Consider the following 17,396-nt stretch of genomic DNA (forward strand, 5'->3'; position numbering starts at 1 on the left):
TGTGTGAACCTCTCAGTGTCTGCAGTTAGCTAGGCTGTGTGTCAGATGCAGATTCTCACAAAGCTTATAGCCTAGGAAAGGTGGTAAGAGGACATAAAGTGAAAGTGTTAGTCACTCAGTCGTGTCCTACTCTTCGTGAGGCCATGGACTGTAGCCCACCAGGCTCCTTTGTCCATGGTTTCTCTAGGCAGGCTCTTAATAAATTCTTGCTGATTGGACTCTTCATCTGAGATAGAAAATGGCTATGTGTCCATCCTGTGCACACAGGGAAGTATTAGAAGATTTAGAGAAGAAAGTGAATTGGAGCAATTTTCTGGCTATTTCAGTAGAGCAAGGTTTTGAAATAAATTTGCCATATGTTTACCTAAAGGCCTTGTTTCTTCATAGTCCTTTTTTCCATATGTTTAGAAAATATTTTGTGCTCATATTTTTTGGTCACAACTAAGTAACAGTACATAAAAAGTTATGAACATGATTTTGTCCACTCGAAGACATTATTTTGAGCTGCCCAGTTAGGTAGCACCTTGGCAGGACTTGAGTGTGGGCTGTGGTTGTTGGGGTGTCTGCATCACTGCTCTAATTTGCTACTTCATGGATGTAAACTGGCCTTGAAAATTAGTGCTTAATTTCATTGACTGTATTTTAAGTACAAATAGCCAGAAAGTAGGTGTAGGTTAATAGGAGAGAAGAACTAAGTAGAGCTATACTTTGACTTATATAGTCAGACACAGGAAGAGATAACAGAGGGGAGGAGGAGGGAAGTAAAAGTACTGATGATTTGAGGAGAGGAAACAATACTTTCTCTGCTGAAGTACTTTTAAGATCATCCTTAGCAGTGAAGGGAAGCAGAAGGTGCCACCCCACACATTTTTGAGAAAGCTATTTTGTGCAGTCCTGCTTGGAAAGAAAATTATAGAGAAGACTGTTTAGGTATTATAGGATAGGCCTGAAAAGTGATTCTCAAGGTATTAATTAAAATGTAATCACTACAGAAGTTAGTCTGAGAATTTCTCAACACGTGTTCTGACAGAACGTTGTTAAGCAGAGTCTTGGTTGATGGGACTCCTGTTGAGGGACATGTTTAACTTAACAGAACTCCACTCCTCCCCCTCGGAAGAGGCAGGGAGGCCTGCCCACTGAGGTTCCCGAAGCCTTGCTTTGCTTCGGCGGAGGTCAAGCTCTCCCCTTCCAGCCTCTTGAGGGCTTTCTCCATGTGTTGCCAGTGTGTGCTGGTAAAAATGACTTTAAACTCTTGTCAGCACAGTTACTGGTGCATGCCTCACAGTCCCACTCAGATAAACCTGTCACAACACAGAGGCGGCCGCTGGAGAAGAGTACAAGGGCAGGCCTCTAGCTTTTCATTCGAGCATCACTAAACGTGCACAGAGTGCCCAATTATTTCAGCATTATTGAGCAAGCCTACAGGAGGACCCAAGCCTTGCTACATTAGATTTTCTTTAGTAATTTGCTCAAGTACCGCTGAGGACACTTAAAGGGCTTAAAACGGTGGCTGCAACCAGTTTCCTTTTCTGGGTTGTTAATTCAGGTTTTCTCTTTCAAATTAACTCTGGCTGCATGCTGTGCAGCGGTTCTGGGAGAACTGTTTAACACTAATTTTCTCAATTTTCAGCTTTTTTTCCTTCAGCATAACTGCTTTAACAGTTAGTCACATATATGTTTTGATTAGAGATGTATAATAGTGAGGCTCTATGTTTTTGGAGACCAAAATAACAGACGCTTTGTTGAAGAAATCTAATTTCATCTATTAAAAGTAACCTAGATAATTTCATTATTTAAAAATTAGGTTATTTACAGTGCATTGCAAAACCAACAAATCCAAGTAAAAAAGATAGCATTTCTCTATTATTCATCTCCCTCCCTTAAAAAAATTATATATATATATATATGGGATGTGTGACCCTTTATATGTATTTATAAAAGATAAATCTTTCCTTCATGGGTGCTGGGCGCTCCAGGGTCTTTCTGCACCACTTTCCTCTCCTTTTGTTGTTGAGGGGTGACTCAGATACAAGGAACAAGTTCAATATCTTTGTCTCGTTTCTCACAGCAGCAGCAACTCCAGGCCCAGCATCTATCACATGGACATGGTCTGCCAGTGCCTCTGACCCCACACCCTTCGGGGCTTCAGCCTCCTGCCATTCCGCCCATCGGTAGCAGTGCTGGCCTTCTGGCCCTCTCCAGTGCCCTGGGAGGCCAGTCCCACCTTCCAATTAAAGATGAGAAGAAGCACCATGACGGTGATCACCAAAGAGGTGAGTGATTTTCTCAGAATGTCCGTCTGGTATCACCTGTCTGCTGCTGAGAGTCAGTCTGGATGTCCTGGTTTGTCCTGTTTCTAGATTTCATTTTACCTGTGACTAAACAAAGGATTTCCCCTGGAAGGTAAATTAATGATCAGAATGAGTCTTTTTTGCGCAATGATCCCCTATTGACTGGCAAGAGTTAATATGCTCCCCAAAAATATAGGGGGACACATTTCCTGGTTATTGCCTCTGATCCTTTGCTGCATCCCCAAGTCTAAATCAGTGATGAAGTGCCACAGTGCTCTGTGTTTGAAATTGTGACTGGCATTATTAGCTAATTTTGACCGAATCCATTTTGGGGAAGGTTTTACTGATTAAAGGCTCACTTCATAATTTGACAGACCTAATTATTATTTTTAAATCAGGTCAGTCTGTATAATGCAGTGAAAATCTTGCAGGTAAGAAAATAATTTAGGTAGTCTTAGTAATTGAGAAGTTGGTTTAACTACCTCTCTCACCCAGTCTCTTTAGAAGCATGAAATTAACTCATTTTTGTGTATAAGAACAACACAGTTGTTTATGTAAATGATTTTAAGTTGTGTTCTTTCTAGTTTGGTTTCTTCCCTCCACTGAAATAGATGATAATGCAGACACATTGTGATCTAACTATATGTTTGTATGGTGCTCATTAGTAGCCTTTATTATTTAATGACACAAAAGCAAATGAAAGTCTCTCCCAGCATTCCTTTGTGGGAATTTACTTAGTCCTACAATGGGTGGTTCTTGGTCGGAAGGGTGTGGTTATTATTAAAACCCCGTATCTCTTCTTGTTTCAGTGCCATTACCATGAATTATAATCTTGGGTAAATGATTTTTATCACATAAACATAAATTTCCCTTCTCTGATGTTAGAAACTCTGTACTGTTTGTCATACAGTTACCTTAGTGCTCTGGTCCAGAACTGAGGCGTGTCTGTAAACACTTAAGTGGAAAAGTCAATAAGGAGTATAAATAACAAGAATATCCAGCTTTGGTTTCTGAAATTATGTCAAAGGTAGCTTGGTGCTCTGTGGATCTGGTCAAGTAGTAATTAATTTTAATTAATTAACTTTACAGAAAAGTTGACATCTGTGTTATTTATTATTTAGTAGAGATCAAATTTGACAAGTGTATGATTTTATGTAAACTAACTGGTACTTTTCTTTTTTGCCTTCTTCTCCCCTCTTGACCTGCCCTTGTTGCTGCTGTTTTGCCTATAGACAGAGACTCCATCAAGGTAGGACTCAAAGTTACAGATGAAGGAATGACTTACCATCAGGCTCTAAACAATTTGAATAAATCTAGTAGTGGATTCTTTGAGATCTACCAAGATGATTTGATGGGCTTCATCGAATAATGGGGAACTGCATTTTTAGATTCTTTCAGTTGTGAATTTGAGATTTTTGAAAAAATTGGTCCTTTTTCTCTATCAGAATCAAGATTTATAGACCAAGATTGAATTATAGGATCTGGCTTGTGTTGCTCTTTTTAGTATATCTTTGCCATGTGAAAAAGAATAACTGCTTTTCTTGAGTTAAGCTTTGGCTGTAAGATAGGTAATGGTGGGGAAAAAATCTGTTTATAAGGAAATACACATTTTGGGAAACAGTTCCAGCCTACAAAACTGTTTATTAAAACATTTAAGAGCATTTTTCTTCACCAGAAAGAATTGTTTTTTGTTTGTTTTGTTTCTTAGTTTAATGACATCTTGGTTTCCAGTATAGCAAGTTATTCTCCTTGGGTTTTGCATCTGTCTTACCTGCCTCCTCTGTGTCTTTATAGAGAAGTTATAGGGAAAGAGGAAAAGTATTCTAGGGCCTAATGATTTTGATGTGCTTGTGTAATACCATAATGAGGTGTGCTAAGGATACTTGAATTTATATAGTAAGCAAACAAGAAAAACAGGCAACTTTGGCAGGAAATGAGTAAAGTATGAAATTGCTTGATAACTTTTGGATCATGTACAATGTAAATATGCTACTGTATTGTGGATAATTGTGTTATACATGCCATTTATATTTTGTATAGATTAGAAAGCAAAGGACGTTCTCAAGCACAGATGCTGTGAATTCATTGTATTTTACAGTAGTTGAATGTTTTAGAGCATATGCAGTTACATCTTTTGGAGCTTTTAATGAAGTTATGCATACAGAAACTAAAATCTTCCCTTGAAATCACCTGTGCTATCACTTTGAGTGCTTCTTTATTCCTTATTTTTTTTAATAATAAAGAGGAAGTAGTTAGTTTTTCCCTGAAGCCATTAAATGATAGAAAATAAAATATACCTATTTTACCCTTTGTAATTTGGAAGGGTATCTGCATACCCATAGAAATGTCAACATTGACAAATAGGAATACACACTTTGAATTATTTAATTTTGCATTTACAGTTGTGTACTTTGTCGTTAGTATGAGCATCGATACCTAAACTCAAAAGCTTTCTTAATCAGAGTGTAGTAAGTTCTCTGCACGTAAGTACTCAGGAAGTAGTAAGTAAATGGCATTGACCAGGATTTGCTGGTAGCAGCCCTTGGGAAGCCTGCCTAGTTATTCTGAGGCCAGTGACATAACCATTCCCTGCCTTCATATGATAAATACATACCTTCAGGCAGGCCAGTGAGCTAAACAGAAGCCTCCTCTCATACCCCACTCCCAGAAGACTGAAAATATTTATACTCCAGTGCACACTTTTGTGTCAGTTTCACTTTATAGTTCCTCACGCCAGAGTAGGGTATATTTTGAAATCATATATAATCATTCGAGATGAGTCTGGGAGTAAGTGTCTGTGTAGCTTGGAAACCAGGGGAAAAGCAAGAGGAAATAGAGGTAGATGATTTTGCCTTGGTTTATTGTGGAATGGCAGCTGTAAATAGATGTTTTCGTTGGGTTCCGGTTTTGAATTGAAGTTGCGCTGTGTCAGGTTTGGGGCTGTCCTGTGGCTTTGCTAGGTGAAATAGTTCACCAGTTTTTATAAATGTGTTCTGTGACACTCAGAAAAGCAGTTAGTTGCTTGTTCCATCGATTGTCCTCATCCTCCCATAAGTGGTTCCTGGTTAAGAGGGGCTTTTTATGATTGTCTGCTGTGTGACTGGAGATGGTTTTTATCAGCTGGAGCATGCCAGTTGCCTGCAGCTGGAGTCAAGCTTTATGAAATAATTTATTCATGCAGGATAATGCTCCTTAACATTTAACAGGTAATGAACGTGACATAAATTTCCTTCTTGCTTTTAATTTTTCCCTTTCCTCTTCTAATGTGCAAACAGGCTGCTCTGGTACTCTAAATAATAAGTAATTTTTGGCCATCTGTCAAAAGGAAATTTCAATACAAATTTAAATTAATGGTGCCTGAAATTTTTTATAGCGCTCTAAAAGCCTCTAATGTGCAGAAAATTCTGAATCTGCTGGTAGTAATTAGTGTTGCATGTAATGAGGATGTGGGCAATGTTATATAGTCCCAGTGTAACATTTTGATATGGTAGCAAAATTTTGATTTATATGAGGTTGTGGATGGGTTTAATTGTGAGAGACACTTTAAAATGTTTTCTTGATGTTACAGATTATTAAACAGGACAGATTTCAGAATAGCTTATAAAATATAAATTTAAACTTACTATAAAGATTAAGGTAATTAAGGTGCTTTACCTTTAGGTGGCAAGTAAAAACGAAAGAAAGTCCCTTGTTAAAGTGTTGGGCTTTTTTTCTTCCTTTTCTCTTGAAGGTTCTTTGGCTACTAAACCAAGTGCTGTTGGCTTTGTTGATCTTATTTTCTATAGTTCCAGTAGCCAAGTTCATTTATAAGCTTGTTATTTGCAGACTTCTACCTGACGTTTTTCAAGGATGGAGAATGTAAATATGAACCTAAAAGAGAAAGCACTGTAGGAGCCCAAGGATCATTTTATTTGGTGAGGAGAAACCAGTTGGTGTGTGTTCTGGGGCTTTTACAGGAAGGATTCACGGCACCTGCTTGCCACTTGGCCATCCAGTACCCACGTTCATGTGCCCATTGTAAGCCCTGGATTTAGAGGCTGAAAAGGGCAGGAAACACAGACCATGGTCTACTCACACTCTTAGTTGGAAGGGTAGAAAGCACAAAAGAGGTTACTCCTTCTCCTTCCCGAGTGGGAACTTTTTCAGCGTCTTCTGGAGTTTCTCTTGAAAAGATCCATGTGAAACCAATGAAATGTCTTCTGAGGTGATAAAACCTTCCTCTGCCCCTCCCTTCTGTGTGCTGAGGGGCAGAAGTTGGTGTCACCACAGTAGTGACAGAGCAGACATTCCCATCTGCCTCCAGGAGCTTCCTAGTTGCTGGAGGTCCCAGTTCATGAGAGGATATCATTAGGTTCCTCAAATCACTGTTTCTACCTTATTGACTGATGTGAGGGTAAGGATTAAGAATTGTGAAGGCCAGATTGCCTAAAACTTAGTAGGAATCTGAAATTGAGAAATTAGTTTTATTATACCCCAAATGTCTATATCTCCTAGCAAAAAACAGCCACCAAAATCAAGACCAACTTGAATATAAATGGCAAAATCCACTATCACCAACTATTGATTAGCTCCATGGCCTCTCCCAAGTTGGTATTATTGTGCTAACCGTATTACTTCCTAAGTCCTTCTTAAGTATATTATGTGTTCTTGTTTTTTTCTCCAGCATGCAGTAACCTCCTCAAGTCAGGCCTGTAAGGAATTTGCAGTTTTTTATTTGTAAAATATAGCATAATTACATTGTTTTCCTCTAAGTGGTGGTGTTTTTACATTTATTATTTCATTGGATTGTGTTTCCCAAAGTGCCATATGCATCATCAGAGTATGGTCGTTTTTAGTGATTTTGTACATTGCCAAGTGAACCTCCAGAAGTGCTGCAACATTTAAAAATGCCAGATGCAATATTTGAGTATGTTTTTACACAATCCGCCAATCCTGAACCTTAATAGCTTTTGTAATTTTTGCTGGTATAGTAAGTATGAATAGTGCACTAAAAAAAAAAATTTACATGAAGATATTTTTCAAGTGAAATGTTTTTCTGTGGGTCTGTTTGCTGTGTTACCCGCTCCTGAATGGATTCCTTGTTTTTGTTTTAGGGTCTTCATAATGATCTGCCAATTAGTTGTGTCTATGGCAATGCCTCTTTTTCCTGTCTTTTCTAGATTTTGGTATTTATTCTGTGTAGATGACTCCAGCATCACAGTTTGCTTTTTATTTTTTTAATTTTTTTCTTGTCTCTGGTTATTCTCTGTTGTCAGTAAAGGTTTATCAATGGAGAATTAGACTAAGGCTCTTTTGTTCAAATTGAAGTGTATGATTCAGGCCAAGAAAGCCCTTTAGCCTCATTAGTTGAGTGTTACAGGTGAAAGTGGGTTTTTAGCTTGAATTAACAGAATGGTTACTTCTGTTGGCTGGTTCACTTTATGCATTAAAACTTAATGGTGAAAGGTTCTGTTCCAGGGTCTTATGTGACCTGTGTGACTTGGTTTTTATTCCCTTCTGTCTCTTTTTACTGTTGCAAAGGAATATCCATCAGAAAAGAGTGTGCCTTTAATATGTTTAACCGCTTGGCATGTCCTTGGTGGGAGAAAACAGAGAAGAAGCCACTTGAGGAGGAAGGGTGGGCCAGTAGGAGAGGGAATAACCATTTAACCCAGGCAGTTGGGGTTTTAACACTCACTTCCCTTCCCCATGCACCTGTATAAACTTACCCTTCCTGAGAAAGCTTGGTGGAATTAATTGCCTATAGACTTTAGGACGGAGAAGGCAGTGGCATCCCATTCCAGTACTCTTGCCTGGAAAATCCCATGGACGGAGGAGCCTGGAAGGCTGTGGTCCATGGGGTAGCTGAGGGTCGGACACAACTGAACGACTTCACTTTCACTTTTCACTTTCATGCATTGGAGAAGGAAATGGCAACCCACTCCAGTATTCTTGCCTGGAGAATCCCAGGGACGGAGGAGCCTGGTGGGCTGCCGTCTATGGGGTCGCACAGAAGCAACTTGGCAGCAGTAGCAGCAGCAGCAGACTTTAGAAGGACACATTGTAAAAAGACAAAGGCGTTGAAATCCATAAAATACTATAAAGAGAGGATATAATTAAAAAACAAACACCACCAACAAACTAAACTGTAGCTGGGCTTGCGTTATCTCCTGCTGTCCCCTTAGACATCAGTAGTCTGAGAAAGGGTGTATCATTAAGGGCTGTAACTTGGACTTTGTCCATTCTAACTTATTAAAGAATTATGTGAAACCCTACTTATGCAGTCAACCCCACTGATTTCTGAGCATGCATAGCTCATAGTTCAGATTTCATTGTGTGAAGGTAGTTGGTGAGGAACGCTTTGTTTATTATTTTGTATATGATTAAAGGTTTAGAGATGTTGAGGCCTTGCCCAGGTTTACATAGCCATAGCTATCCTCAAAGGAGGCAATTCCAGCATGCATTTTATTTTACCCTTGTGTACTCCAGTACTTAAAATGAACACCTTCTCTAAATAATGGACATTTTTTTGGTAACCATAATGCCCTCAATCACTTGATAATTCCTTGATAGCTTCTAGCTTCTGATATCTAGCCTACAAGCAGATTTCTATGATTATTTCAAATAATTGGTTTGCAAGAGTTTCCCTCCTTTTAATATTTTTTCTGTACCATTAATATGTTGAAGAAGGCTGGGCCAGCTTTCCTATAGGATGGCCCACATTCTAAATGTCTCTGTGTACTTCCCAATGGTGTCATGAAGACTTTCTGTTGCATTGCACCAAGAAGATTCTTACGATGAAGGAATGGGTAGAAGAATGACGTCTAGGTTTGCATGTACATGTTAGTGATAAACAGTTCAATGAAGTTTACTAATAATCAAGGCAGTAAAAGTTTTAGAAATGTATACTGATGATCAATAAAATATATAGGATTCTATTTGTATGCTTTTACTTTCAGACACAGACTGTCATGTATTTGCAATCCAATTCCACTTTCCAAACATACATGTAATTGCTTAAGATAGACTTTTAAAAATATATTTTCAAGTGGGTAGTGTCCTAGATGCCCTGTGCTCCGACAGAGCATAGGTTTCTCCCACTAAATTTTCAGCTCCTTAAGGGCAAGAATCTTACCTTCTTTGTGGAACTGAGTGGGAGGACAAATCAAGGATGAGTACGAAGGAAATTGTAATATTGAGTTGGCCAAAAAGTTCATTTGGGCTTTTCTGTAACATGGAAAAACCCAAACAAACTTTTTGGCTAATTAGTAGAATTAGGATCTCTCTAGGTCAGCTGTGTGTCAATGGGCAAGTCATTTAACTTCTCTGGATTTCAAAGCAGTTACTACTCTAGGCATTTTTCCAAGAGTTTAAAATGTAACTGTTTTCTTAGGTTATTCAGTCTTGTCCTAGAAGTGAATTTTGCAATACAAATCTTATACCATAGGATGTATTTAAAAAATAAAAGTTGGCCATACCATTAGCCAAATAAGCACAGTGGTAATTATATTTCATTTTGAGTATTGAGTGGTAGGGAAATAGTTTAATGTTCTAAAGTTTAGCTTTCAAGGATTTAATTTTCCAAAATAAGATGATAATTGAAAAGTAAGTGTTTTAGCACTATGCTTGGTTTTTTAGTTCTTTGTGGAGACACTTGTTTCTACCATACTCCTGTTTGGGATTACTTTATCACAGAATAATCAGGAATTCAGTACTATTTACGGGATTATGATGCAGTAATTTGTTCAGTATTGAATTGATACCTGCCTCTAGGCATGTAAGCTGTGTGAAATGTAACAGGTGCCCTAATTCCAGAAAATATGTTGTAATTGTTTGTTTGCCGAACAGATGAATAAATATCTTTAGGGCATAGCTGGTCCTCAGGTGGTAAGCATGAATGGATCAGTGATGAGACTGGGGAAGCCGTATTGGCTGCACTCTCCTCTACCAATCACTGAGGCAGAACAAATATTAATTAACAGGGGCATACTGGTTGTGGGATCTGCCTTCCCCAGATGATTTTTAGCAAGGGCATTTTAATTCTTTTCCTCCATAAATCAACCCTCTTAGTTACCAGACAAACATTTTAATCCCGAAGTTTAATGTCTCTTAATTTTCTTAATTAGAATGCATTTCATCTCTTGCAAAAATATTACATCATAAAGTTTTTATTCAACATATCTTTTTTAAATTTTAAGGGGGCTCGATATTTATTTGTTTAAACTGGCATTTGAATTTTAGAAGCATTTGTTTCTCAAAATGTAGATAATTCTTCCAAAAGAATTATTTAAAAGAATGCCTCACCATCTTTTTTACATTCATATATAGTAACACTTACCATAACCCACTCTGGAAAAATCATAAAATTACCTACAGGGATGCTCAATAGCCTCACTTCTCTATTTCTTGAGTTATTTCTGCTGCAACACTTATTCTATCCAACTTATATATTTTGTTTTATGGTGCTTTGAAGTACTCCACATATCTTCTGGGTTAAAGATTCTCTGCACCTGAGGGCCAGCCGCTAACAAGGGTTTTAAGTTTGAACGTGAAGAGGAGTCATATCTAATAATTACTGTGGCAACGGCCTTGGGACATGATTGAACAAAATTCGAGCTTCATGAAAGAGGAAAGGAAGTTTGCTGAGGGATGACTAATTCCTGCTGCAAGAGTTTTGGATTCTTTTAAATAAACTTGCTATTAGATGAAAGTAATGAAATCATATTTCAAAACTAAATGTTGCTTAGGTCTAGCAAATCGAAACTAAATCTTAGAGTTGAATACTTAGTTGTTTTACTTTGAATCTAAAAACTGAACAAAGTAAATCATGTGATTTTGTCAGATTCCTTATTCAGAACCAGTCCAAATATCTCTATGTGTAATAAATTTTACAACTTTAAAAAGGCATTTTAAGTGTCAGCTAATAGCGCTTTCAGGAAGTCCCTGGTGGTCCAGTGGTTAGGACTCTGTGATTCTACTTTAGGGGACACAGGTTCAATCCTTAAGATCCTGAGTCCCACGTGGTATGGAGATAGACACAGACACAGACACACACACACACACACACACACAGACACACACACCCACCCAAACTAGTATAGTCATTTTAATTCCTGTTTATATGTGGTAGTTGTAATTCCAGTTTATGTTTAGATGTAATTGGTGGCTAAGCCCTGTCTCCCCCCATCCCTAGGTTCAGTGATGCCTCTGGTTTTGCTCACTAGAAATGGGGAAAGCAGCAGCATACACTTGTATGAAGTCTCCTCACAAGCAGTCTACCTTTCTCCCCTCACACTGTTTAATATTCCATCCCTTCATCAGCCACTGATGTTCACGACAAGCTTACCCTTTCCTGTCCCTCACCATGACTGTAGGGTGAGCTTGAGGAATTCTTTTTCATGAAAATGGAGTCCCTATTTAATTGTATCACACCCTAAGGATTCTTGAATTTTTTTTTTTTCCCCTCCCAAATCGGTACTTTTCAAGTTGCTGAGTGTTCATATTTAAGAGAAAGGGAGGGGAAAGGGAGGTTAACAGGTTAGTGATGCCACCCAGTGAGAAGCCAGTAGGCAATACAGCAACACCTCATTTTTATTTATTCTTCCTTATGGCCATTTTAATTATTTTAGAAATTTTCAAAAATTCATTTATCTTTCTTTAAACTTCTGTTTTCTTGAACGACATTTGGCCTTTTGAACAACAAAATAAAATTGGAAATGCTAATGTTTTGAGCCATCTAAAGGAGGAAAATAAAAATGTCACCATGGTAACAAAGCTGCTTTCTAGATGGTTTCCTAAGATATGCCTGAACTAGAAGCAGATGTCTGATTTGAGAATCTTGCCTCCTTCAATGTAAACAAATAACTTCTGGGCAGGTGTTGGAAATAATATGGAAATCCTATTAAGGGGCCCTGGGTTCCTGTCAGTCACGAAGCCCGTGCCACAAAAGGGCTGGTTGTCACATAAAGGCGCAGAGTAAATTCTCATTAGGCCTGAGCTTTTCCCAGGAAATGATTGTCTCGGTGTGTTCTTTCTCCTGTGAATCTGAATGTAAGCTGTTGCTTCTATTGATCTATTCACTGGCTTTATTTTTCTCCTCTTCATTCCAGATCCTCACTTGCCCCCGCCAGCCTGTTTTCTCCCCCCTCACCCACCCCTTCCCTTTAGATTAACACTTGATCTGTGCTACTGCTCTGAGACTTGTGACATTTGTGATTTTAACCTCCCACCCTGGGTGGGGGAGGAGGGAAGTCACTCTTCCATCCCTGGGGCCTGTGGGACAAAGAACCAGGCTGATGAGGCTGAGTACCCAGGGCTGTTTGGAGCCACACAGCAAGAGGCAGCCACAGTCCTGAATACTGTTCTGTGTACATTTACTTGTAGTTGGTGTGTTATGAATTAAGCAGAAACTAAAAGCGTGAAGAGACAGTGTTTTTATGAACTTTCCCAAGCCTATGTAGTTGTCTGGTAAGCCAATAAAACGGCACTGAACAATATAGTAGCCACTAGCCACAGCAAGCTATTAAGTTTTATCAGTTAAAATGAAAGACAATGTAAAAATCTAGCTCCTCCGTTGCACTTGTGACACTTCAAGTCCTTGGCAGCCATGTGTGGCTCTTGTACCTGCCATGCCAGTGCCGCTGTGGGAGAGTACCATCATTACAGAAAGTTCTGTAGGACAGGGAGAGACTTCAGCCTCATAAATGCTCACTGGTTCAGCTGTTTTATCTGGTTAAAACTGGCCCCTGATATTTCAAAAGCAAAGCATTCTCCTGATGCATAGAAAATAAGGGGCATGTGTATATTTTGGTTTTGTAGCTTTACTGTTCAGAAATGGTTGATATGGTCAACTGCATTAATATAGTAATCTTTTAAATGGTTGTAGGCCTTTTTTTTTTTCTTTCTGGTGGAATTGATTGAGCAGTTTAAGGTGAATCTTCCCAGAATGGACCCCAAGGAGATACTTTTTAATGTTTCTAAACAGAAAGTTGAGGTGGTGGTAGGCGGGGCTGAAGGCTATGCATAACGATGCTCTTTATAATACTCAGAAGGTTAAATGTGGATAAACACCGAAAACAAGGCTTCCGAAAAGCCTCAGTATTATTATGCAGCATTTCTTGGACTGTAGTCCCTGAGACGCACTTCATAAAGCCAATAAAGCGCGCGCTGGTGGTCTCCCGTTGCCCTAGCAACGGACCATGGGGGCACAGTGTATGTGAAATGCATGAACATCTGTGAATTAATCTTTTTTAGTTTGTTCTTTTCTTGGCACTGATTGGCCCACGTGGGCTTGTGCCTGTGACACTGTGTGTGGAGGGGTAATCTGGAGTATTCCCTAGGGTCTGGCCCGGAAGTGGATGGTGGAGCAGCAAGTGAAGGGAGATGTAGCCTGGTGTTTGGCCCGACAGCAGTCTCAGGGCTATATACCTTTGGGTATATAGGGAAATGAATAAAAAATGTCCTAGTAAGTCTGGGCATTATTGGGTTTATTGGACTGCCCTGAAAAAATAATCTTTAGAGGAAATTGAAATAATCACTTCTATTTATACCACAGCTATCTGGACCTGAAAGGTCTCTGAGTTATTCCACATCCTTGCCCCAGCCCCAGTCCCTGCTCCAGGGATTAGAACCAAACCATATTGGACTAGTCAGAATGAGATTCCTGAATTGGATATTTAGGCTGGAATCTGTTTTGATAATAAAATGTGGTAGTGACCTAGTCTGACCTTATTTAGAGAAATTTTAAATTGAGCTGGTGACAGTTCTGTCAGAGACACATTGAGGAACAGTGCTTCGGTGCTGTCTGAGTTGCAGTTACTCCCCTGCTCCTGACGGAGCGCCTTCAGTTCTTGCTGGCACTGCGCAGCCTCCACAGACATGCGTATTCCCTTCCTCCTGCCAGTGGCAGATGCTCCCTTGAAAACTGTTTTGCTCACCCTCATCATTTTCAGGTTCCTTCTCTACCTATTTTTCTCCTACCCTTTTTTCCTCAGCCTCCATTTTCCCTTAGGGGTCAACCCTCTTTCCTGGGGATGAAGGAAGACTATTACTATAAAATGTCTCCTGCTGGCTGTGGTCTGTGATGTATAACATGTGGAGTGAGAAATTTTGTTCATAAATGTCTTAGACAAAACTCTGCTTCGTGCTAGTCCATTTGATTTGCTTGATGGTCCTTAATATTGAGGGGCATTATAAGTAGGAAGAACTCCTTGTCAATTTGTATGTTTTCCTTTGGCTGCTAAAAAGGCACAACTGTACCTCTGTAGCTGAGAGATTTTCCTGATTTCCTGTTAGACAGCTAAACAGAGAATATTATTTTAATGGTTTCTGACTTTGCAGCCTGTTGGTCTTGACAGATGAACTTGAAAATTGAACAGTGCCTTCTAAATTATTTAAAGTTAGTAGGTGTCAGTTTGGCAGCTGGAGGGCAAATAGGCCTGCATTGGGTGATTGGGGTGCATAGTAAAATTAGGTATAATCCCGCCCCTCAAGTTGTTTTCCTGCTAAAGTATGCAACTTGAGATATGCTTCCTTCTGAGTAGAAGAAAATGCATTAATGAATCGTTCCTCTTCATTTCTTTGAGCTTCCAGTTAGTCCCAAATTCCCTTAAAATGTACAAATAGAACTAGTCTGTGCTGTTTGGAGGACTAGCTTCTAAAGGCAATCTTCTGAGGAAGCTGCCAGGGCTAGTGTGCAAATACATGCAAAAAGGGAACCTTTAGCAAACACCAAGGGCAGTGCCAGTGGCAAAGTTCTGTAGGCTTCCCATCTTGATGGTGCCTTTGACTTTTATTCAGATACTGTTTTGTAGGAATCAGTGAAACAATTGGACCATAGAGCTAAAATGTTAACCATCAGACTTCTGGATGTTTGAATTCCACTCATTTGCTTTTCAAGTAGTTTCTCTGATTTGGAAAAAAAAAAAAAAAGTTTTCTGTTGCTGCCTCCAGTAAATAGTCTCTTTTACTTTCAGATGGAATTTCTTCTTTCAAGAGTTTTTTAAAAAGTTTATCAACTTTGTAATTGTTACTTGAAGGCAGCCTCTGAAATACAACAGTTACAGGAAATATGAAAGACCTTTAGGAGGGAGTAGAATTCGTGTCCTGGACAAGTTTTGAAAGCACAATTCTTTATGCCCCAAACTAAGAATTGCTGGATACTGCTGGTAAGAAACGAACATTCTACAGCAGTAAATGTCAGTGAGTAAGCTGGCTATAGTGAGGAGAGGAAATGAGTTTGAATGAGTTTGAATCTCTGCTGTTTCCTTCATCTGTGTTTGACAGATGTTAAGTGTGTTAAAAGCAGTAATTTTGTAATCTGGATGTGGAAGGCTGGAAAAGGAAAGAGCACACAAATAATATAGAAGGGAAAAGATTTCCAGCATCCTGATATTTTATTCTTATCGTATATACTGGTCCAGCAATCAGGAATAATCCTTGAATTTTATTTTTAACTTTTTAATTCTTACGTTTTTAAAGTATTAATAGAAATAAAATCATACTTTCATTACTGTTGTAGATATATGGATCTATAAAAACAAATGGTACTTAAGAGAAAAATTTCTCATATCATTTTCTTATACACACACAGTATTGCAGTGGAATGTTTGGTGATGGGACAATCTCAAAAGATGGGGTTCCCAAAATTGTACATGATACTTTCCTGTTAGGCCAAACCCCTAGCCTTTGTGGGATCTGGTAAAGATCACAAATAGAATCCCTCAAATCGTATGTTTAAATATTTTAAAGTTATAAATTCAGTTAATAAATATACCTTCATAATCATCTGAAAGGCCAGGTTTGAATTCACAATTCTCAGGCTCCCATAGGAGTTCATTGCCGGACAACGTGGGCCTTCACATATTTTCTTGTTGATGCCCCAATTTTCATGTCAAAGCTTCCTTACACCCCAGTGGCACCCCTTTGGTCTGGGTGTGCTTACACTGACTGGTTAGACTTTGCACCTGGGCCTTTGGCAGGAAATTTCAGGGTCCTGATACCCAGCTCTTCGTTTAGAGCGAGGTAGGCAGAGGGTGTGGGTGGGCATGTCCTCTTGATCCCAAGAGAAAACTGAATGAGTGCTCAGACCCTAGGTTGCTGCTGCTACTGCTAAGTCACTTCAGTCATGTCCGACTCTGTGCGACCCCATAGACGGCAGCCCACCAGGCTCCTCTGTCCCTGGGATTCTCCAGGCAAGAACACTGGAGTGGGTTGCCATTTCCTTCTCCAATGCATGAAAGTAAAAAGTGAAAGTGAAGTTGCTCAGTCGTGTCTGACTCTTAGCGACCCCATGGACTGCAGCCTACCAGACTCCTCCGTCCATGGGATTTTCCAGGCAAGAGGATTGGAGTGGGGTGCCATTGCCTTCTCTGGACCCTAGGTCAGTCCCCTCTTATTGAGCTCTTTGGTTTGTATGTGATTTCACAAGCCATTAGTTTAAGAGAAAAGAAAGAGAAGTGAGGATTTGAAACTGTCAGATCTCAGAATAATTCTTTGTTAAATAAACATCGGCATTTTATTCAAAATTAGGCCAGAGAATTGACATTGTCAAATAGCATCTTCACAAAAGGTACTTGTAAGCTTTGCTTTGTAGGTGGAAATGGCAACCCACTCCAGTTTTCTCGCCTGGAAAATTCCATGGACAGAGAATTTGTGGTGGTGGGCTACAGTCCATGGGATTGCAAAGAGCCAGACACAACTGCACCCACACACATGCAGAACATGCCTAGCGAGGCTTTTAAAATACTTCATTAAAAATCATCAGTGTATATTGTACCTGTTCACAGTGCTTGTGAAAGGCAGGGGGAAACTTAAAGCTGAGTGAGGTAAAAGAGAGTGGAGCACCAGGGTCATGGGTTGCCCTGAATGGCTTTTCACTGGGCCCCACCCTCAGTCTGGGCCACAGGGAAGCATGGATCTGTAGTGACAGTGCCCAGCAAGGTTAGACCTAAAAGGATTCGTTGTAAAGACTCTGCTTTCTTAGACTAAAGATTATCACTTGGAGCCAACTCGGGTCATCATTTCTGTTTTCATCTGCTCCTGTCCCTTTCATGTGCTTCCATGGTTGGACAGCTGGAAGTGCTACAGAAATATTTAAAGGGCCCTGTTCAGTAGTTTACGGGGCAA

The 17,396-nt window shown here is 39.5% G+C and overlaps 1 protein-coding gene across 5 annotated transcripts in view; it reads left to right on the forward strand.

The window, feature by feature from the left end:
- The window catches only part of TLE4 (TLE family member 4, transcriptional corepressor), a 156,860-nt gene that overhangs the window by 81,096 nt on the left and 58,368 nt on the right, over positions 1–17,396 (forward strand). For 3 of the 5 annotated variants that reach the window (XM_040258301.1, XM_040258601.1, XM_040258461.1), the window contains 2 exons: positions 2,069–2,273; positions 3,524–3,540. In XM_040258301.1, coding sequence (XP_040114235.1) covers positions 2,069–2,273; positions 3,524–3,540 — 222 coding nt within the window. The remainder of the gene's footprint in view (positions 1–2,068; positions 2,274–3,523; positions 3,541–17,396) is intronic. The other 2 variants (XM_040258384.1, XM_040258542.1) reach the window with 1 other exon arrangement.

The sequence above is a fragment of the Oryx dammah genome, unplaced genomic scaffold (assembly GCF_014754425.2).
Source record: "Oryx dammah isolate SB20612 unplaced genomic scaffold, SCBI_Odam_1.1 HiC_scaffold_1, whole genome shotgun sequence".
Taxonomy (NCBI): domain Eukaryota; kingdom Metazoa; phylum Chordata; class Mammalia; order Artiodactyla; family Bovidae; genus Oryx; species Oryx dammah.